We start from the raw sequence: 22,763 nt of genomic DNA on the forward strand, positions 1-22,763 counted from the left end.
GAATAGACTAAGATGAATGCTACAAATATTAAAACACAATTGATTAGGTAGGTCTAGGCCGACTGTATCAGTCCTAATCCTGAACGCACCGTGCGTACATTGTTTCACAGCATTTTCTCCCCTGAAATAATTCCATATTACAAAAATAAAATGTCTGTGTGACAACTATAGCATTTATTTAAATGTACTGATTTCTGAAACATGCTTTGCGACGCAAAGAGGGCAGACTTTCTCTGATTCCTGCATTCCGTTTCATTCATTCATTAAGTGATTGACGCGCCGCGCACTCTCTAGAAACTTTGGTGTCAACATAAAAAATGCAACGTTCCATTCATTCATTATCATTCAAACGCAGAGGCATTGACACGGCTATTGCTGTTGCTGGTCTAGATCAATTCCTGTCCATATTGTTGGGCAGGGGGTATGATGGTGCGGACAATGTAAGCGGGAATGGCACGCATCGCAGCAGTTTCCCGCAGCAGTCTACGTACAGAAAACCACGCTCTCAACTTGGCGATTGTGCACTCCACTAAGGTCACGGAGTTCGTAACTGTCTAGACACGGTCCAATAAATAGTGAACTTCATCACAGCCTCACCGACGCGACTACAGTGCTTTATTGCAAACAATCGCAACAAAAAACGCCTGCAGAAATTATCCGACACCCGCTGGTTTCAGCATGATTCATGTACAGTATGTCTTCTGTCATTGATCAATATGAGGACATTTTAACCACGATGGTTGAATTAAAATCAGAGGGAGACAGCAAGTGCCGCTCGCAAGCGACCTCCCACACGAGCAACGGAATCATTTGATTTTATTATATGCCTTGTGATAGGGTTGCCTTGTGACGTGGCGTTTCATCGGTACATTTATTTTTGGAATTTTAAATTGCTGCAATAAATCATATTTGTGTTGACTTCTAACATGTCTCTGTCTTTGCAGTTTAAATCTAACAGTAGTCTACGAGTAATATATATGCGGGAACCACTGTTTTTGGGGTATTGCGAAATAGCGCCAGCTGGACATTCAGTGGTATTGGATGACGTGTTTTAATAAAACACATCCAATACACGGAATGTCCAGCTGGTGACTCCACTGAGGCTATAGTAACGATGCATCCTAGTGAGTACCCCTGTAGGCGTCGTTAGCTACGAGGGTTTTAACGACGTCGTTACGTAACGATGCTTTCGGGAAGAGGTCCGAAAATTCTGCGATGATCGTACGACGGTGTTAACGACGTCGTTAGGCTCTATAGCTATATATATATATACACACACACACTATAGGTACTAGCTGGACATCTCTCACCAAGGTCTGTCAAGGATACTCGAACTTTCACTTAAAATGTGATGCCTTGGAATAAGTCAAAGGTTTTAAGTGCAGAAGAACCGTAGGCCTATAGCCCTTTGTCATAAAGAATGTCAAAAATGTTTTGTTTGTATGGATTCATTTCAAAGTGCAATTAGGTGCACCAATCACGGGTCTGCTACTCTGAGGCACCAATCACAGCGCTGCTCCTCTGAGGCACTAGGGTCCAGGTGGAGGTCTGAGGACAGAGCCGTCAGTCTGTTGAGAATCAAGATGCCGAAACCAAAGACTGAGAATAAGCACAGAAAGCCTCAGAGGGGTTGGTAGTAACACTTTTATTAAAGGGATTGTGTAGAAAGATCTTCAGCAGTCTTTCAGCCAAGATATCATTCCTCCTTCACCTTTTATTTCTTTTCAACCCAGAACGGATTAGAGCCTTGAGAAGAAATACGCAGGTCCTTTATGTCAAAGTGGATTCAGCTTTTGTTCAAAGCAATTAAAAAGTAACAAGTCAACTAAACATTGGAGTATAATGTAACCCTGATACTAAACACACGGTCCAATAAAGCCTATCATGATACAACCACAACATTTAGTTTTCTTTGTCCATTGGTTTCCCATCAGGCTCAGAGCATTGCCCTGGACCTTATCAACACTGGCTTCATGACGTCTTCCCCCCCACTGCTCGCTCCCATTAAGACCCTGTACTCTACAATGGAGAAAATAACATAATTACAACCGAGCAAGGTATCTTTAGCGATGACTGAGGAAAAAAACGTTTCTTTTGTGTGTCAGAGGGTAAAACACGTGCTAGTTTGTGGAGAGACCACGACTGAAAAGCAACATTACATATTATGGGATGTCTCACAGGGATGATGCTGAATATAGATCCACCACCAGCATCTATAGCACATATTTCAAAAGGTCATGTTGAAGGTCAACATGGGGTTGTGCAGCTCATGGCTTCACAGCACATGGAGTTCAGGGATCAAAAACACGTTCCAAGACTGAAGGCCAGAACACCTTCTGGGTGGGCAGCATTTAGCAGGGGCTACTGCTCTCATGAAATGCTCTGCTTATCTGGCCTGCAAAGAGACCATCCATTTGTTTTAATCACACAGAAGGCTTTCAACCAGCCACTCTTGATGTTCTGTGTGGAGTCCAGGGCTAGTGGATACTGGAAGGAAATGCTCTTTATTAAATTCAGAGGCAAGCTGTACAAAAACCGTCCTCCAAAAATAATCCACCAATCACAATGGGTTTAGGATCTTTGAGGGGCGTGGCCTGACACCGGACCGCCATTCAACCAAAGACGACAGCAACAAGGAAATCCTGAAGCTAAGAAAGGAAAACACCACCGCTGCTGGGCGGCCAATCAGTGCCCCATCGTCGCAGCCATCAGTCACTTCAGCTCGTCTTTCTGGGGTGTGCGATCGCTGTACGAGTAAAATAAAGTCCTGACGAAATAAAACAAGCAGCCGGGAGACCGGAAAACTGCTTAAGTTTGAATACAGCCAGACACATCCCCCCCCCCCCCCCACACACACACACACACACACACACACACACACACACACACACACACACACACACACACACACACACACACACACACACACACACACACAGAGTCTGGCCGCTGGATGAACGCTTCGACGAGGTAGAGGAGCAGGAGGTCGACGAGGAGTAAGGGCCAGGGAGGAGTGTCCGTATGAGGAGAGACGATTGAGCATAGAAAAAAAATGAAAAAATGGGGGAGAGGGTATGTGAGGCCCCCCCCTCCCTGCCCTATCGGTCCATCTCGTCCAGGAGGGGCGTGGCGTCGCCGGCGATGGACATGGGCGTGCTCTCGATCATGGGGCTGGGCGAGGGTCGGGGGGTCATGCGCGGCGTTTTCTTCCTCCCCTCCGCCTCCTTCTCCTTCAGCCACTGCTCCGCCATCTTGCCCCAGTCCACGGCCGAGCTGCTGCCCCCGGACCTGCAGGATCACATGGAGGAGGTTAGCCTGCAGTCACCGACAGACAGGCCTGGAGGCGGCGCCCCCTGCTGACCATACTTCTGAGGTTTAAAGTCTAACTAGAACCGACACGGGGAGCACTATCTGTAGGGATTTGAAATCCCTTTCCAAGTTAGTAAACCGTTTAGTGGTCAACACGGCACCACAGTAACCTCTTGGTCAGATGATCTCCAGACTTAACACAGATAATATCAAAGCGCTTCTAGACACCGTGTTCTGCACCAATCCCTCGCAGAGGTCATGGGGTTCCATTCCCTCCAGTGAGCACCAGGGGTTAAGGGGGAGCCTCAGGGGTTAAGGGGGGGAGCCCCAGGGGTTAAGGGGGGGAGCCCCCGGGCTCTATCAGGAGCCCCAGACGCGCTCGTGCTTCCTGTCCCCCCCAGACCCAGTGAAACTTGAGGTTTCCGTGGCGACGTACTTAGGCTGCGGCTGCTGCTGCGGCGTGCGGCCACGGGACGAGCTGGAGGACGTGGGCGTGCCGGACGCGGGCCCCGGGGCCCCGCTGTGGTGGGCGTGGTGCGAGGAGTGGCCGTGGGACGACTGGGGCGTGGAGCCCGGGTACTGGGGCGTGCCCAGCGCCTGCTGGCTGGGCGTAGTGTACGAGTAGCTGGGCGTCATCATGGGCGTCGCCATAGGCTGCTGGGGCGTGGCAAACACCTGGGGGGGGGAGCAAGAAAGACAGAGACGGAGAGAGACAGAGAGATAGAGATAATGGTCCAATTAGATATTATACAAAGCAGCAATGATATTGTCCATCTGCGCCGGCCTGAAGACTGACTCAAACCGATTTGGACTAGCTCAACCCAACCCCTGTTAGCAGCAGACTAGTCCACTACAGGTGTTCAGGACCCCCTCCCCTCCAGGACCAGGCACATAGTCCGGTTAGTGGGGGGAACCTCCAGTCTACCCGTGGTCCGTGTTACGAGGGACCCCTCCAAACACAACGCTTCCTCCACGGTGAACCCGGAGCAGCACTCACGTGATAGGCCGAGGAGCTGCCCCCTCCTCCGCCGGTGCTGCCCCCTCCTCCGCCGCCCCCGCTGTAGTTGTACTGGCTGGACCCCCACTGGGCCGGCGTGCTGTTGGCGTTCTGGCCCTGGCCCGTCACCGCGGCGATGGCGTTGAACATCTGGGAGGTCATGTTGCGTGGCAGGGAGTTGACCGCTCGCGTCAGGTCTGGACGAGGAGAGGGAGAGTTCAGACACTCACACACTGCGTGTGCAAGTGTGTGTGTGTGTGTGTGTGTGCATGCGTGTGTGTCTTATCAACCTGCGATATTGATGTTAGCCGGTGTAGCGTTGAGCGATGCGGGCGTCCTGGTCCTGCTGCTGTTGCTAGGGGTGATGCCTTGAGGGACACAAGAGAACAACAAAGAGTCAAGAGAGCGGAGACCCTGGTGGTCTGGTGGGGGGGGCGCCATGGCAACAGTGGAGACCTACCGGGGATGGGCTCCTGGTAGTGGTCCTTGAACCAGCGGAACAGGCCGTTGACCGAGGTGAACATCTGCGAACGGTAGCGGAAGCCGTCTGGACTGATGCTCACATACTCCACCCTGTGGACCAGCAACATCAGGAACACCGTCAGGAACGGCCCCCACTTAAGGGCTGCCCCCACCGCGGGCTCTCGGCTAACACAGGAGGGACGTCTTCAGACCAGGTGGGGAAACATCGTGCCCACTGGATCCACTCAAAGTCTAGCAAGGGTGCGTCATTGACATCATCATCGTTCCCATTTGGAGAACGCAAAATCCCAGCCCTGTGCGGGTCAAACGGTCACCTTCTCCGGGATGAGAGGCTGTGTGCACATACAGCTCAACAAAAGGTGGCCAACGACCCCTTCAGGAGCACAGTACTGGTGTGTGTGAGGTCACCCACCGAGGCTTGCCTCTGGGCTGGTACCCCAGGATGAACTTCCCGGGCAGGTCCCTGCAGGCCGAGATGAAGTAGGGGATGAAGGTGGGCTTCTCCCTCTTGGTCCGCACCAGCATCTCCTCCATTTTCTGGGATGGCCCGGGACAGAGGAAGGAAACAGGCTAATATAAGACTGCAGCAGAATGAAGGTACTCAGCTGACCCCCGCTGGCCACAGGAGTCTTTACATCCTTCCTTTACGCGGCGTGGTATGCGGCCGTGTCCAAAACATGGCTTCATGTTTCACTTGGCACACTCAAATTACAGCAGAAAAGGAAAACAACAATTGGTCAAAATTACTTTGTTGTACGTTTTGCCCGATTGTTTAATTCGTGGCGAGAGCGCAATCAGGCTGGAGAATCACGGGCAGAATCTTTACAACTAGGGGTGTGAACGGTTACAAAAAAATTGTAAACGGTTACACGACCCCTTTTTATTCGTGTACACGGTTAACCGTTTTTTTTTTAAAGTGGACCGCAGTCGCACTATACGACCAATGGACCACCACAGGCACGTGCACACATAGGGCCATAGGGGTGCTTGAACCCCTGCCCTTTTCGCCTCGTATTAAAAAGTGCCCTCTGAGTGTTCTTCAACAATCGCGCCTGCAAAAATGCTCGTCCGCGATCGAACGCCCCCCCCCCCGTCAACAATCGCGCCCGCAATAGCGCTCGTCCGCAATCCAACCCCCCGTTAACAATAGCGCTCTTCCGCGATCCAACCCCCCCCCCGTCAACAATCGCGCCCGCAATAGCGCTCGTCCGCGATCCAACGGATCCATGGATTCACCTCAGACGGTTGCATGGTTCCTCAAGCATTCGCATGCTGTGTCACCTCATGATTAGGCAGACTCTTGACCATGTGAAGGGTTCAAGCTAATATTATGTTAATTGCTTGGCAGATGCACTCCTACAGACGCCCCCCCCCCCCATCATCGTTTTTAAAAGCCAAATGTACACCACACAGTGTACATTTCACTTGGTCTCCTTTCGCGTTTTAAAAAAAAAACTTCCACGCCGCACTTCGCTGTTTCGTGTCAGCTGCCATCGCAAGTCCAAAGTGAAACTTACGTGTTACATGACGTAATGCCCGGTGGTCAGTTACCCAACATTTATCACGTGCATTTCTTAGCGCATTAACGTTGTCAAAGTGGAACATTTGTAGCTTTATTAATCTCTAAATAAATAGTCTGTGTTCATTTTGATTGAAGATTTATATATATATATTTTTTTCAGTTTTCGTTTACTGATTTTTCCTAAACGGTTATGATTTACTAACCGGTTACACGTGTACATGTGTACCCGTTCACACCCCTATTTACAACTAACTTATTGTTACAGATGTTTTAGTGAAGCCAGGAGAGACACTTAGAATGCTTTGGACTCCTGTAGTGACAGGAGAGACTACCTCAAGAGACGTTCTGATCTCTTTATTCCTTTATCAAAGCCAGGCCTTTCCCTTGTGTTCCCTAGTCCATAAAAGAGCCAGCCTACCTTCCTGTCTCCACCGTGGCACTCATGGAAGTACTTGTGTCCCAGCAGGTCCCTGGCGAACGCCGCCATGGGCTGGATGAACCGAGCCGTGATCTCATCCAGGTCCTCAAACTCCTGTGGGATCGACCAGACCCTCAGTCAGGACAAGACAATCACGGGAAGGTTTTAAAAACCATTGTCCATTTAAAAATGACAACAGAAGACAAAATGGGGCGAAACGGACCTCGCTGCCGATCCACAGGGTGTGTCCCAGACTGAACGCGTTCTCCTTGCCCTCTTCCCTCACGTCAACGTGCTGGTAGATGCCCTCGGCCACCTGAAAAACAAATCTGTCTGTTAAGATCACTGACAGACTATGGGCTCCGTCATAACAGACTATGGCCTCTATCATAACAGACTATGAGCTTTATCATAACAGACTATGGGCTGTAAAAATTGTACAACTGCCCCAACCTCTGAATGGAGAACATATTTTAGGTCTTAAAAAAAAAAAACATTCTTCAATACACATGTTGTAATATTTGTTCTTCATTCAGATTGAGTAGTGTATGTGAAGTGTCTTCATCCAGGTGTGTTGAAGTACCTTCCAGGTGACCGTGAGGTGGTTCTCCCCCTTGCTGCTGGGCCGGATGACCAGGTCTCCCTGGTCCAGGGATTCCATCATCTTCTCCGCCTGCTTGAAGCTGATGTTGTGGAAGTTTGGGTGGGCGATGACACGCTTGATGTAGGCTGCAGAGAGAGAAATAGGCGTCTCTCCTCTTGTCATCCTCTCCCCTCCTCCTCCCCACTTTAATTTCTGCCATTTTCTTTGTACTTTTTGAAGTGCATAAAAATTCAAATGAGTTTATGTATATGTTACTTAATGTATGTATATATTTTAATTAAGAGTGTGTGTATGTGTTTATATCTATCTATATTTATAGTATTATTATTATATTTGTCTAGGTCCTGGAGCCCAGTGTGTTTCCAGGTACGTGTCTATGTCCTGGAGCCCAGTGTGTTTCCAGGTATGTGTATGTCCTGGAGCCCAGTGTGTTTCCAGGTATGTGTCTAGGTCCTGGAGCCCAGTGTGTTTCCAGGTATGTGTCTATGTCCTGGAGCCCAGTGTGTTTCCAGGTATGTGTCTATGTCCTGGAGCCCAGTGTGTTTCCATGCGTCTCTGTACGTACGCGTCCTCTGCTGCTTCTTCTTGAGTTCCTCGTCGTGCTTGTGGTCCTCGGTCTCCGTGTCGAAGTCGTAGTAGCTGTCCTTCGGGAGCTTCCACTCGTTGCCCTTGTCCGCCAGGTCGGAGGTGCGGCAGGTCAGGTCCACGCTGAACTTCTCGATGTCGATCTTCATGATGCGGACGTGGACCGTCATTCCCACCTGTGGCCATAAGGGGGCGATGGTGATTAAACTACAAAACGACCCGACTGCTGAGCTATCTGAGCAATGTTTTAAGAGGAACACAAGTCACCCAATATGCACTTTAGATACACAAAGCAACCAAGGAAATGAAGAAATGAGGCGTATTATGAGTGTGTCTATGAACACCTGTGCGTGTGTGTAACTCACCGTGACTCTCTCTTCTGGGTGTTTGACCACCTTGTCACTGAGGAACTTGGTGGGGATGAAGCCCTGCACCCCGTTGTCCAGACGGCTGCGCACACCGATGGCCTGGCCTGGACACGAACCACTGTCAAAGTGGTTCCACACCTGCATTCAAACAAGCTTTATTAACACCTACATTCAGAACAAGCTTTATCAACACCTACATTCAGAACCAGCTTTATCAACACCTACAGTCAGAACAAGCTCTATTAACACCTACATTCAATTAACACCTACCCTGCACCTACCACTTTCAAGACTCAACTAAGATGAAAAGCCGATATAGCAAATGAACAGTGGAGGAATGGCTCACCTCGCTGAGCTCTGGGAAGTTGTCCTGCTGGCAGAAGGGACACTGCCACAGGCCCGTGGCGTCGTTCCTAATGGCCTGGTCGTAACTCTCCCCCTGGGGGCGCCGGTGAGCGATGCCCGTCACACAACTCGTGATCAGTTTACCTGGAAGCAGGGAGAGGTTAGCATGCCCTGAATCAAGACTTTGTTATGGGAAAACACAATAGGTATTACGTAAGGTTGTTGGTAGTCTCATAAATTAGACAACCTCAACTCTGTTCAACTTTGCTTCGTATTTGTTTTGACCAACCACGTGGCTGGAAGTGGGGATCTGTTATCCAGTAATTTACCAATAAAAGCAAACAAAGCAGAAGGCCCAAACCGTGGGAAAAGCTTCTGTAAAGGTTTCATATGAACACGGTGTTGACTGGACACAGTCGTAATACACTTGTGTCAAAAGCCTCATCCTTAGGGAACTTCCGTTTCGGTTACAATATCCATGTACAGAAAGACCTGGCCTAACCGGGCCCCTCTGTGCCGTCTCCCCCATTGTACCTATGTAGAAGGTCTCTGGCGTTTCCTTGGTGAGCAGGTTGAACACCTCCTCCGTGTTGGGCGCCCGGTATTGAACCCGTAGGTCCTTGTAGCGACAGCTGAGCTCGGCGCGGATGTCGTACAGCGTGATGCCCTTGTTACCGTAGCCCTGCGGACAGAACGAGAGAACGGGGTGCATTTCATTAGCCACACGGGCATTGGGGACGGCTAAGTTGTGTGTGCTGTGAAGTCCTCCAATCCACAACTCCTTTAACGGGATCAGTCACACATTAACAGGTAGCCGCTTGGCAGATCCAGCCAGAGCAAGTTTCTGACATGAACTGCACAGCTCGCAGTCGACCATCAGAAGCCCATGTAAATGTTAGAGGTTAAGCCCTGTAGTCAAGTGCATAGTCGGGCGGTAGTGGGATTCATAGTAGCTCCAACACATGACCCAGCCTGGACCGCACACCAGTCCAATGTAGTGTAACTCTTCATCACACCGGTCCCATGCAGCGTTACTCCTCCTCAGTGGGCGTGTGCTCCACCCACCTGTCTCTCCAGCTCCTCGGCGAAGGCGTCCAGGTCCAGGTCCTTGAGGCGCTCCGGGTTCTCCAGGATCTCCTCCAGGGCTCCGGCCGGGTTGGCGTCCTCCGCAGACTCGTCGTACTCCAGGGCGTCCACCGCCATCTTGCGCGCCCACTCGTAGGTCTCGGGGTGGACCCGCGAGCCGTCCAGCACCTCGATGTACGAGTCGGTGCTGCGGGGGGGAGGGGGCGGGTTAGCGGCTAACCCATGTCAACATTAACATACTGCTCCCAGGTATCTGGTTAAGCCGGCCCTGTGCCTGCTGGCCCCCCCGGGTAGAGCTGCATCATCCTCCCAGGTGGTGGGGCCAAAAGAGCGCCGCAATTAATCTTCCTCTTAGCCTAGATAATGATTCCCTGGACGGATCAAATTGGTTTGTTCTTGAAACACTTTCTAGCAGATATTTTCTATATTTTTTTAAAGGAGTAAAAAGCTGCAGTAGGAAGGTGACACGGTGCAGGTTTAAAGCAAAGAGTCGTGAATGATAGGGTTGCTCTAAAGCAGCACACCTGTCTCCCAGAGAGGCCGTGTCGATCTTGATGAAACCGGCGCAGTTGATGAAGACCTTGGGCCCCATGTGACACATGGTCACCAGCTGGGTGCGGTTCTCCAGCCGTGTGTTGTTCTGTTTCAGGATCTGTGTACACACACACACACACAAACAACACAAGGCATTTAGCATCACCACGCAACACACACCTCTCACACATGTGGATCATGGGCCCGGTTGGCTGCGTGGGTAGGCCCATGGTGGCGGGGTACCTTGAGGAGGTGGGACCCCTTCCTGGGCCCCAGGCCGCAGACATACTGGACCAGGCTCTGGGTGTAGGGGTGGGAGATGCCCCGGTTCACGTCCACGCCCACCTCGTTCACCCTGTTGATGAACTCACAATACAGGGCGGTGAGCAGCTCCTCCTTGACCACTTGCTCCTGAGAGAGAGAGAGAGACAGAGACACAATTTCTGATTTAAAACAAAAAAAGAGCATTGGCAGTGCATACTTTAGTAGATTAACATGGCTTTAGTCAACATCTAAGAATTAACCTCATCAGCACAGCATGACCCAAAACAAATACGATTTAGTCACCAAAATTTCCTTTTCGAAAAACTGTTTAAAAGAGGTCTCTCTGTTTACCTGCAGGGGGTGCAGTTTGAGGCAGAGTATGTCCTCATCACAGCTGCACACCTGCGTGTACTCCACCAGGGGGTCCTGGATCTTGCGGGCGATGGACACGGCCTGTCGCAATAGGGGAGGGTAGTCCCTGAACTCCGCCTGAGGAGGAGAGGGAGTGGGTTACAATGAGCCACAACAGACAGGACCTAGGGCTGCCCATTAGCACAACAGTGAGAGTTAATTGCGATTAACAGATTAACCGATTGCCCACTGGGCACTATGCCAGGTGGCTTCATTAGTCATCCCTAGTGATCCCTCAGACAGATCTGAACGCACGCTCTGAACGCAGCCTATGATCAGTAAGGGCACCAAGTGCTGCATTGCAACACTTTAACAGGCCTACTAAACCCCATGCAATGTATTTATTTACTTTTTGTAATGCAGTCATTCAGACATTTCACGATTGCCACAATTTTGCCTTTCACGAAGCCAAAAAATCGTGTTTTTGATTTATATGCATTGAATGTGCAGCCCTCGGAGGGAACACAGACCCAGTGCACACAGTGAACGGGCAGCCCTCGGAGGGAACCCAGACCCACTGCACCCCGAGTGTGTCTGGGTGTTGAGAGCTTGAGTCACACGTATATAAAGCCGGAGTGCACCTCTGACTTCTTGCTGTTCATGTAGAGGGTGGCCAGCTCGTTGTCCACCAGCTCCACCCCCACCGGGGGGATAGACGACTCCTGCTCCAGCTCGCTGACCGCCTTTTTGATGTCCTCCATGATCATCTGAGCGTCCCTGGGGTGGGGGAAGAACAAGAGCGCTCAGCACCTCGGACGAACACGGCTGCTTACAGGGAACACACACACACACACACACACACACACACACACACACACACACACACACACACACACACACACACACACACACACACACACACACACACACACACACACACACACACACACACACACACACACGAATCCATATTCACCGGTTCTCCCCTCCAACCGCCACAACGTGAGGCTTCTTCGACTTCAGAAACTTCTTGAGGTTCTCGACGTCCTTCGCCTGAGGACCGATCACATACACGAGTTATAAGCCAAAGAGAGCCAACAAAAGACCAAAAAAGACCAAAAGACTCCAGTTTGTTCAGCTCAGCTCAGGCGGAAGTAGCTCCACAGATAAGATGCGGTTTCAGGTATGAACCAAGGGGCTTGTACCTTCTTCTCTCGTTCATCTTCCCGGAAAGCGTTTCTTCTGGACATGAAGTAGGGCAGACGCAGGAAGTCCACCACCTCTCCTTCTCCGTTGATCAGCGCGCAGAACACTGGCGTGTCTCTGAAATACACAAGACCCAGTCGGCTTAGACACCATGACGCAGTCAACAACCGCCATCTAAAGGTGCATTCACACCAAGAATGAAGGCGCGGCACGAAAACAAAGTCAATGCAAAGACGCAGATTTTACGCTGGAAAAACCTGCTGCGTGAATGGATGAACGGAGGGAACTGTTGGGGTTCACAAGAGGTAAGCCCCTCCTCCTCCATTATTCATGCATCATGAAACTTGTGCACGTTGGAAGAATATTCGCTTTGCTTTTGATGTGAACGCACAGTACTACCATGTTATTAGAATAACCTTATGTTCAGGGTTTTCATTGGATTGCCGAAAAGAAATTCTCATTGAAAATGAGACACTAATACAATTCACACTTTTTTCAGACCTTGTTTCCTTGCTTGATATGAATGGTGGACAACACTGTCATCATGAACTCTGAGCTTCAGGGGACGTCAGCGTGGGGCAGAGCATGGTACCTACCTGCTTGGAGCGTAGGCCACACCCAGCACACGGATGCCTTTCCCCTGGCTCTCGTCCATCAGGTCGTCATCGTCCTCCTCTACCTGCTGGTCCGGCCTGTAGGGGGACACCTTCAGCCAGTTGTAGAGACGCCTGCAGCACGACTGGGAGGACAGACAGACAGGTGGCACAGTGGGTATACTGCAGGGCGATGTGTTAATCAGTGTTAAAGTAACAGTAATAAACTAGTAGTATGTTCTGTGCTCTATAAGACGCTCTAAACAATTCAGCTCAACAATGAGGTGGAGTCCAGAATGAAGTGGTCCTTATGAAAGACATGTTACTTAAAGGGGGCAGAAGGAGCTCATTCAAGGTTTTAAAATATACATAACCAACATAAATATGGCAAATAAAACACAACTTAACAATTCCTGATTGTTTTCTAGATTACTCGGAGGTAGGCGATGACATCACATCCCATTACCCTGACGATGTTCTCCTTGGCCTCTGCGATCAGCTTGCTCTTCAGCTCCTTGGCCATCTGGGGGTACAGGAACTGGGTGAGGGCCCTCTCGATGGCCAGTGTCCGCTGCCTGTTCCACTCCTGCACCTGGTGGCTGAACTCGTCCCTGTAGTAGAACTGCTTGATCTCCTCAAAGTACGTCTGGTCCCCCGCAAACCTGGGGAGGAGGGAACCAACGGGAGAACCAGTCAGGGCTCTGAGACCATCCCCTCAAAGAAACACACCATCTACATCTCAGTAGACCAGAGAGAACCAGTCAGGACTCAGACCATCCCCTCAAAGAAACACCATCTACATCCCAGTAGACCAGAGAGAACCAGTCAGGGCTCTAAACCCATCACCTCAAAGATAAAGAGCCAGTGAACCCACTGTAGGACAAGGGTCCTACGTTAATAAACCTGACACCAGGCCAGGAATCTGGCTTACTGGGACCATGAGGTCTGCAGGGCGCTCTACACGTGACCGTACCCCTTGATCCCCATCAGGTCGATACAGATGTCTATGGTGAGCAGCCCCTCCTCCTCTGCCAGACACATCTTGAGGAACTGTTCCCCGTTGAGCTCCTTCACCGGCTTGTTCTTCAGGTACTTGAAGGAGTAGCCAAAGTGGGCCTCGTCCACTTCCTGTCCGGAGAGGTGAGGGATGTGAGTGGGGAGGTGTGGCATGGCATCATCAACACGTGCATACCTATGCATATTTGAATGCTTATTATAAACAACCTAAATTATAACACAATTAAAAACAGAAGAAAATAATGAAGAAATGTGTAAGATAGCAGTGCTACGTAACCTAGCACAGCTTGCTGCTTTAGTTAGCACCCGGTAGGAATGTGTCCTCGTGCTAGCGTACCTTTTTTCCCTTCTTGGTGGGCTTGATGTTGACCTTGGCCCGCTCCTGGAAGGTCTGCCTGAGCACGTGTCTCACCAGGGGTTCCCGGGCCAGCTGCATGGCCACCATGTAGCGGGTGCCCTCCAGGACCGCCTCCGGGGAGCTGAACTGGCTGGAGGTGAAGAGGGGCTTCTTTTAGACTGGGGGCCGTGTTGACCAAAGACAGGACGTATACGTGTGGTTGTGTTGACGTTGGTCGTGAGCGGGTGATTACATAGCTCGTTAACGTTAAGATACTCCTCAAAATAGGATAGACTTGCGGTACCTTGATTTCCTCTCATTTGATACATTTCAGTTTTCATCGATAATTGATCATGGATGATTGATAATGAAGAGAAAATAATGTATGAATGGTAGTTCCTCTGGATGAGATCTTTGGGGGTCTTGCCTGCAGACGTAGTCTTTGGCCAGCTCCATGGGCTCTGCAGGGAACTGCTCAGTCTCGTGGCGCTGGTAGCTGTCCCTCAGATTCTCCCCAAACTGCTCTGGAGTCAGGCCAAACTTTTTGGCCAACCCGTCTGCAGAAAAGAGGTTAAGTGTAAGTCAGCATGGTAGGCACCGTCTTGGAGAGTAAGGCGACCATCATGTCCTGCCACAGAATAGTAGTACTACTGTAGTCTACCGTGTAGTAATTATGGCTATAGGTATAGTGGGGGACTTGCTTTTCTGTCCCAGCCATGCACCAGTCAAACTAACTGCTTATGTACACTCTTACGGGTTGAATGAAGTGTAAAGAACATGGACGTAGAATCCCTGTGTCAACAAACAACCTCTGTTTGTTGACACACGACCATAATGATCAGTAGGTTTAACTGGACATCTTGGGAGAACCGCCACATTGAGGCAGGGAATTGAATAGCTGCCTCACAGGAGCATATGGCCGCATTCACACTTAATCTCCTTAACTGAAAGAACAAACAGGACCTTTGGAAATACATGATATGAGGCTGAACTAGCCACCAAGATCCTGAAAGGAGAAAAATGTATTTGCTTTGTATTTAGAGAATATAATGACATTTTCATGTCCATTTCTAACAGTGGTTCATAGGGTGCTGCTTGGTTCATAGGGCGTCCAAATGGTAGACTTCAAGGCCTGGGCTGGATCTGTCTTCTAGTGTACCAGGATTCCAAAGGAGACTCACCGAGGCCCACACCCTGACATATGCTGTACATGTCTCTACGGGACGCCAGCTTCAGATCCGGTCCTTTCTGGGTCTCGTCATCTTCCTCCACCTCCACCTCCTCTTCCTCGCCTGGGGGAAGAGGAGGAAGAAGAGTTAGTAACAGACACTTCCAGAAACATAGTTTTCACTTCTTCATACATGCACATCTGTACGAGGAGGACTGCAGACCACAGAACCATTTAACTAAACAAGCAATATCCATCAGCTCCTGGTCCTCAATTTAGAGGCCTGCACATAAAAGTCTAATATATTCAACTTTGGATGCTGGGCGCGAAGCAGAGAGAGGACGAAACAAAATGTCCTCCGAAGACAATGAGAAGAGATAATTCAGAAATTAAAGCAATGGTGAGAGGCAGAGCGTGTGTCATGTTCATCGTTACTGTTCTCTTTAATTCAGCCCTGCTTCAAAAGCGCTCAGAGCGGTTCTCCCCACGCACTCTTTAAGTGACTGTTCTGGTGTGATCCGTTTGCTGCCATGCATAACGCTAGGACTTGACGCATTGTAAGCTACAGTGTGTTGGTATGCAGCCACTCCTGTTGCCATGGCGGCGGCGGCAGCAGCGGCGTGGGATTGGCACGCGGCCCAGCGCCTCACCGTCCTCGTTCACTTCAATGATCTTCTTCATCTTCTTCTTCCTCTTGCTCACTTTGGCGGCATTCTGCATCTTGGGGATGTCTCGGCCATAGTAGAGCAGGAAGTGGTTGTACACGTCGTTCAGCTCGTCCAACGACTGGACGTCTTTCAGCCTGCAGACAGACGGGGATGTAAAGACCTGACCCTCACCCTCCACAGCAGCAACATGGAATACACAGCTGAACTCAACCACTGGGGGCCTGAAATAGACACTTGAAAGGGATGCACCGATTCCACTTTTTACATTTAGGTTAAAAAAGTGTCCGAAAAGCTAAACATTTTCTCGGTCGCTGCAGTAAACCGCTGCCCACACAGGGCTCCGCACATCCACACACACAAGTGTTTTGGTTGTACTCTTTAACACTATGTCACGTTGCGTATAGTGAAATCGGGTGGTTGTATCGGAGAGGTTTGAGTTTGAGTACATGAGCACAGTAGCAGGCCCGAGTCTGAGTACTGGTATTGGTGCATCCCTAGCTTGGAACAATTGTTTCCTTTGTAAAAATCTGTTCCAATGTTGACCCATAGCATTTCCCCAGCCATTGTGAATTGAAAATGTAAATTAACACCAACCAACCCAGATGAGGGATGACAGGACGCCTACCTCTGTATATGATGGCAGGACGCCTACCTCTCTATACCGGATGGCAGGACGCCTACCTCTCTATATCGGACGGCAGGACCCCTACCTCTCTATACCGGATGGACTCCTACCTCTCTATATCTGCTGTGTCCAGGGGGCGGATGCCATCAGCCAGGGGTTTATCTGGGTCGGCGGAGATCTGCTCGTACTGGTATGACTGCATCCTCCGGAACAGACGGGTCAGGTTCTGCTTTCGCATCCTCAGCTGCGTCCACTAGGGGTCAAAGGTCAGGTCATTGAGCTGCAAGGTTCAATAAGTGGCAAACAAACACATGGCTAGTCGTATGATCTATTGAATGAGATTCTGGTTATTAATGGGAAATTGTATCAGAGAATATTCCCAATAGATGTGTGATGCCAGGGGCCATTGGAACCACTGAGCCAGATCTTTTTTACTTTGCCCATCCATAAAATGAATAAAAGGATCTGCTTTTCTGCTTATTGCCATCTGGTCATGGTGGGATCACGTACCTTCTCGTCCCACTGCCACACCTTCCATAGGTCGTTGATGTTCAGCTCCGGCTCCACATACTCCTTCCTGTAGAACGCGATGAAGGGAACCTAGAAGCAGAGAAACCAGCCTCATGACGCGTCCAGAAAACAAATCTGGCACACAGGCCTCCGGGCCGGACGGAGAGTCTGTACCTCAAAGTGCTGGTTCCTCATGAAGTTCAGGGCTTCCTTGATCTTAGCGATGGTGCTGGGACCTTTCCTGCTGAAGTTTGTGGTTGTCCCCCTGTCGAGGTAGTCTGTGCTCTCCTACAAAAACAGAGCATTGAGACACATTTTTAGTTGGGAAGCCATTAGGGGGCAGTAAGGGGGAGACAGTGGGGGGTAAAGCAGTGGGCAGATCCTACCTGCATGGAGATGGTCAGGGTGGAAAATCCGTGTCTGAAGATCCACTCTGCTTCCTCTTCAAGCTCCTCATCCTCGGCTGGTTTGATGGGGATGGATCTCAGCTGAGAGTAGAGGGTCAGAGGTCAAAGGAGGGCCAACCTTCAGCACTAGTAATGTTGTGAAAAATACTGATGTTCTTAGGCTCTTCCTATACTTTTACATGCAGGCTATCCAACATGTTCTGACATCAAAGAAGTATCTAATGTGTAATCCGTCTGACTAAAATAATTCCTAATTTGGGTATGTTACACAAACACAGTACAGGTTCATGTTCACTTGAACAGCACCCACCCCCACCCCTACCCACCTGGAACCTCTCGGGCATGTCGGTGGAGCGGATCTCGTTGTCCTGGTCCGTCATGTGGCTGCTCTCCAGCTCACTGGGCTCGTACAGCTCGAAGATGCTCTTCCTCCCGTGCATCCGCTTGGGCTGCCTCTTGTCCTGGTCCTCCTCTTCCTCATCGCCCTGCTCGTACGCGTCCGCATCAAAGTCGGCAAAGTCAAAGTCACCGCCGAAGATCTCCTGGGCTTCCTGGAGGGCGCTGTGGGGTCACAGGAAAGATGTTCAATCTAATGCTTTGATTCATTCACACCGTGGCAGTGGTTTTTACATTAACTCTCAGTATTTCAGTAACAACCGTTTAATCATTTGCACTTGAGGAGAATGACCATCATTAGCAGTTCTTGTACGAGGCTGACCAACACCCATTGTTGCAGCTGAAGGGCCTAATATGAACAGATCCTCACTTTGCTCACATTAAGTGCAGAGCGTGAATTATCCTTTTCTGGCTGAATGTAAATTCTACTCCACTATTAAATCAATTAATGAAACACATACTTTGTTACACAGAATAGTGTTTTTGCTTTGCATGCTCACGTCAGTAGCCTATACAAGTGTGATACGAAACTCAAAGGGGTGTGTCTTAAGTGGAACTTCGCTGGGTAGTGTTTCGAGATATCTTTATCTTTAGCTATATCTATATCTAAATCTCAACTTACCGACTCGGTGGGTCAGAGCTTATCAATACTACGGTGAGTAATTATTCAGCCCCAGGCCCATTGAATACCCATCCCTACTAATGAAGCTTCAAAGCTTGAAATGATTGGTGCCATGCCTAATTAATTTACTGTAATGCTAACCTGTAAGCTATTTCATGTCCTCATATTGGATATTGATATTATGTTGTCCAGGCCCAGAATGGAATACTCTCAACTGATCTGATTTATTTACTGTTCTGATGAGGGGGTTAAGTACACTGTATTTTACTTGTATTGGCAGCTTCAAAGCACAAGAACGCCAGTTACGTACTAATAACTGCAGTACTTACGCATCCGTAAAGCCAGAATATTTTTTGCCCCGCTTAGAAGTGATGGGCTGGCCGTCGTCATCCACAATGAAATCGTCAATGTCTGTGGCATGGGACGGTAAAAGAGGTTTTAGTTAATTAGGATCAACAAATTAAATCATTCTCTAGTGTTTGCTTGTGCTCGTTCAGGGCATTCTTCTAAACCATCTCTAGGGACACTGTGTCTTCACCTGACTCCTCGTCCTCTCCCTCATCATCTTCATGATGCTGAATCGGCACGTCCACCGTCTCCCCTTCCTCAAGGTCGCCGTCGGCGTCCCCCGTGAAGATCTCGTCCGCGATGAGGTCCTTCCCGTCGTCGTCCTCATCGTCGTCCTCCATCGTCTTGACGCGCTCATACTTCTTTTTCTGTGGAGAACAGTGTCTGGTGAAACGCTGACACCGGGGCACCCAGAGAAGACAGCGATAGAGGTGTAACGCGGAAAGACCAAAGCAATCCAGCTCCTTACCCTTCTTTTCACTTTGACTCCTAAATTCTCCTCAATGAGGTCAAGATCGTCGTCATCCAGATAGTCATCAAAGTCTGTGTGGAGAAAGATGAGCCAGTCGATTCAGGATCCATCAGTATTACAGTCCGAGGGGAGACTGAATAGGCATGTCTTCATAATTACATCTATATGCTGTTCAGTTATGTAGAAAAGGGTGCACTACATGGCTATCTGCAGTGATGGCATATGCTTGCTTAACACCATTAACAGGTCCTTTCATAAAGCATGGTTGAGTGGCTCTTCAAAAAACTAAAAAGCAAACTGAGGAACTGCCTGCCAGCTTTTAAGATGCAGGATTCAAAATACCAGTGGAACCATAAAGCTATGCAACTGTTATTTCTTGCAAACAAATGAGCATCAACTGCAGAAAGGCATGGGAGAGGAGAAGTGCTTCACAGTTCTGTCATGAATCAGCAATGGATGAATCGATCACCAAACAGATGGCCAGCTGCTGCTATTCTAGGACCTTATTTTAACCAGTGCCTGTCAAACACCTCTTATATTTAGCATATTAATGGCTTTTCACTATGTTTTATCAAAACAGGTTAACAGATACCGATGACTTTGTGGATGCCACAGGATATTTTTGGTTTCAGCTGCTCAGCTAAAGCGAGAAACATCAAAGTTCATAGAATAGCATAAACATAACTAGCAATCTACTGATAAATAAATTACGCCTTTAACCAACAGCAGAATTGTATTAAATAAAGCTTGTTTATAAAATAAAAGAATATGCAAAGTAAAGTGTTTAAGGTATATTGCAGACATAATAAACACGCCATCTTGATATGATGAATAGTAGATAAAAAGTGAAATGGCTGGGTTCAAAGTGACAGCCTAATTGTCAGTACAGAGTTCTGAGTGATTCACTCGCTTCTGGTGGTAGTCTTCTTAACAACCAGGTTGTCATTCCATTTCTTACAAAAAATCTTTCCTTATTTTGGACAGTTAAGAAATTTACAAGAACTGTTGGGGAATTAGTTAAAGAAGGTATTAGATTTGATATTTGTGCAAGCATTTAGATAGATAACATGTCCTTGCACAGCTATACTTGGTAGTTACAAATGTAAAAAATAACTAAATTTAACACACAGATGAGCATGATCAGGGTCCAAAATAAACACTTGAAATTTGGTCATTATATCTACATGGATGGAAAAACATCTACATGCATAGGATTTGTTAAAATATGTTACCCTGGATATTTGGATCTGCCAAATGTTAAAAACGATCAAATCAATAGCTGGTGGCAGTTGTTTACTTTGAACCCAGAGAACAATCAATCACAGGAGGGCAACAGAGCACTTTTTCTGGGTCAGTTCCTGACCCATAGAGCCTGCCTTATCCCTTTGCACCAAAGATCAGACTTACTGCGCTTCTTGCGTCGATGTTTGACTTCCTCGTCCGAATCACTGCCTGCCCCACTCTTGCTCCCTGCTTCTTCCTCCTCATCATCTCCATCGTCGATGAGTCCTCTTAAATTCCCCCTTTCATCCTGATCTTCAGTGTTCTCCTCTTCCTCCTCATCTGATGGGTAAAAGGCATGAATTAGATCACATCTCATCACACACCAACACAAATGCCTACTAAGAAATAACAGAAAACCTTACCATCATCTTCCAGAAACCTCTGTGTCTTTTTGGGTTTGAGATCTTTTTCTTCAAACTCCTCCTCTGACTCTTCAGCTTCACTCTCGATGAAGTCTGACATAGTTCAGAGCCCTGTGGACGGAATAAGTAAAGCGTGCTCTGTCAGTGTCAGTTATTAACAGCACTACAATCAGTGCAATGGCAAGCGTGCTCTTTGCATCAGAAGCAGAGCGTACACCTGATATACCACCTGCATGCATCTTTCCCAGAGTGACGGCGTGATGAGACTCAAACAGATATGGCTAAAAGTTCTATGTCAATGGTCAGGTCTAACCCTTTGTATAAGTCGGTGTAACTTATTTTATGTTAACTTCGATTCTGTAGGGAACTTGTAGGTGAATGGAAAAACATAACTAATGAACACCCTTTTAGAGCTTTTTGTCATAATTAGCAGAATTACTGACAACCAAATGGCATAAACAACCCATTAGTGTTATGATACAACGAGTTACCCAACTACCATTAGCTAAGCTTATTAGCATTACCGTGTCAACAGTTGCCTTCATTGCTAAAGCAAAATACCCGTGTTAGCCATCCAACACTTACCTTGCTTTGTCGCTAGATTAAAGCCACGGTGTATATAACTATAAAGTTAGAATCCTATTCAGTAAATTTAACTTATCGACTAAAACCCGACATACTAGTGAACTATCTATTGGATCAAAAGTCAACAAGGCCTTGAAACGAGTTTGAGACCACAGCAGCGGGGATGTTAGCATTTTAGCCTAGCCTGGAGGAACAACATGTTAGCACAGCCTGGAAGAACAACATGTTAGCATAGCCTGGAAGAACAACATGCAGGCCTGGAGGAACAAATGTTAGCCTAGCCTGGAGGAACAACATGCAGGCCTAGCCTGGAAGAACATGTTAGCCTAGCCTGGAGGAACAACATGTTAGCCTAGCATAACATCTCCATCGATCGGCTGCTAGTCTCCAACGCAATCTGGGGCTGGAAATTAACTTACTTTTCGTTTTGTTTGTATATTCCGACAATCTTTATGATGCAATTGTATGTGTTGTTGTACTTTGGATAGCAAGGAGCTTTCGCTCAATGCTTTAACTTGTAAAATGGCGTGAAGACAACCAGGATGCAGATGAAGACATGCAGCTCTCAGAGGACAACAAAGCCCCCCTGCTGGACGGCCGGGCGGTGACACCTTCTAGTCCAATACATAGATCACTTTTATTCCGAAAATTGTCTTCTAAATAACTTGATCAATTTAACGAAAAAAATCACGTTTAAAGAAAATGAAAATCACGTGAATTATTTGTCGCAACAGCTATATTTCAAATAACCTAATTATGGTAAACATGTGAAAACAAACTGAGTGCACTAGCCTCCTGCAGTGGTTGTCTAGGGCCAGGAGGGGGCGCGACCATTAGCTTCCTGCAATGGTTCTTCCAGGCCACGAGGGGGCGCGACCATTAGCTTCCTGCAGTGGTTCTCTCAGGCCAGGAGAGGGCGTTGTAGAATTGGTCGGCGGCGGAACAGCATTTGTCCGCTCAAGCCTCCAGTCTTCTCCTGCTGCTCGGGCGACAGCCATCGGTAGTAGGTAAAAAGTTTTCTTGTTCAGGGACACTGAACAGCAGGTTAGCTGTACCTCCTCTGTCAAAAGGACATCCAATTCATGTTGTGATTGGTAGGCTGGACAAAAAAAAGTGTCCAGCCGGGTGCTATTAACAATTCCAGTGCAAAATGACCACAATTATGGCAGGTGGAAGGGGGTGGGTAAATCAATTGCTTTTACAACGAGCAGGTGGTTTAACCTATTTAAGGGTGTGGCAAAAGTTGAGAGAAAGGAGAAAGAGACAATGGAAGAAGCCTTGATTCTGGAGATTATCC

General features: G+C 48.5%; 1 protein-coding gene across 1 annotated transcript; it reads right to left on the minus strand.

The window, feature by feature from the left end:
- Positions 1-1,636: 1,636 nt before the first annotated feature.
- supt6h (SPT6 homolog, histone chaperone and transcription elongation factor) lies at positions 1,637-22,041 on the minus strand. The gene is made up of 38 exons (XM_084474689.1): positions 21,886-22,041; positions 20,882-20,992; positions 20,643-20,798; positions 19,233-19,306; positions 18,954-19,131; positions 18,745-18,826; positions 17,724-17,958; positions 17,377-17,478; positions 17,165-17,278; positions 16,991-17,080; positions 16,591-16,733; positions 15,838-15,989; positions 15,201-15,311; positions 14,447-14,576; positions 14,020-14,170; positions 13,639-13,793; positions 13,132-13,327; positions 12,669-12,811; positions 12,072-12,189; positions 11,843-11,919; positions 11,508-11,643; positions 10,867-11,004; positions 10,495-10,662; positions 10,242-10,369; positions 9,697-9,904; positions 9,166-9,313; positions 8,633-8,775; positions 8,284-8,424; positions 7,899-8,094; positions 7,313-7,458; positions 6,953-7,045; positions 6,730-6,843; positions 5,202-5,326; positions 4,767-4,879; positions 4,597-4,674; positions 4,307-4,503; positions 3,746-3,984; positions 1,637-3,288 (listed from the first exon to the last, which is right to left on the minus strand). The coding sequence occupies exons 2-38, from the start codon at positions 20,979-20,981 to the stop codon at positions 3,099-3,101; spliced, it is 5,208 nt and encodes a 1,735-aa protein (XP_084330815.1). The 5' UTR covers positions 20,982-20,992; positions 21,886-22,041; the 3' UTR covers positions 1,637-3,098.
- Between the last annotated feature and the right edge of the window lie 722 nt (positions 22,042-22,763).

This window comes from Micromesistius poutassou, assembly GCF_964030765.1.
Source record: "Micromesistius poutassou genome assembly, chromosome: 10".
NCBI classification, from domain to species: domain Eukaryota; kingdom Metazoa; phylum Chordata; class Actinopteri; order Gadiformes; family Gadidae; genus Micromesistius; species Micromesistius poutassou.

Excerpts from the sequence above, each read along its gene's own strand:
- supt6h (XM_084474689.1), bottom strand. The coding sequence starts at position 20,981 with ATGTCAGACTTCATCGAGAGTGAAGCTGAAGAGTCAGAGGAGGAGTTT. Across the intron at positions 11,644-11,842 it reads GCGGTTGGAGGGGAGAACCG|GGACGCTCAGATGATCATGG; the intron begins GTGAATATGGAT and ends CCCCCACCCCAG. Across the intron at positions 9,905-10,241 it reads ACGGCCTCTCTGGGAGACAG|CACCGACTCGTACATCGAGG; the intron begins GTGTGCTGCTTT and ends TCCCCCCCGCAG.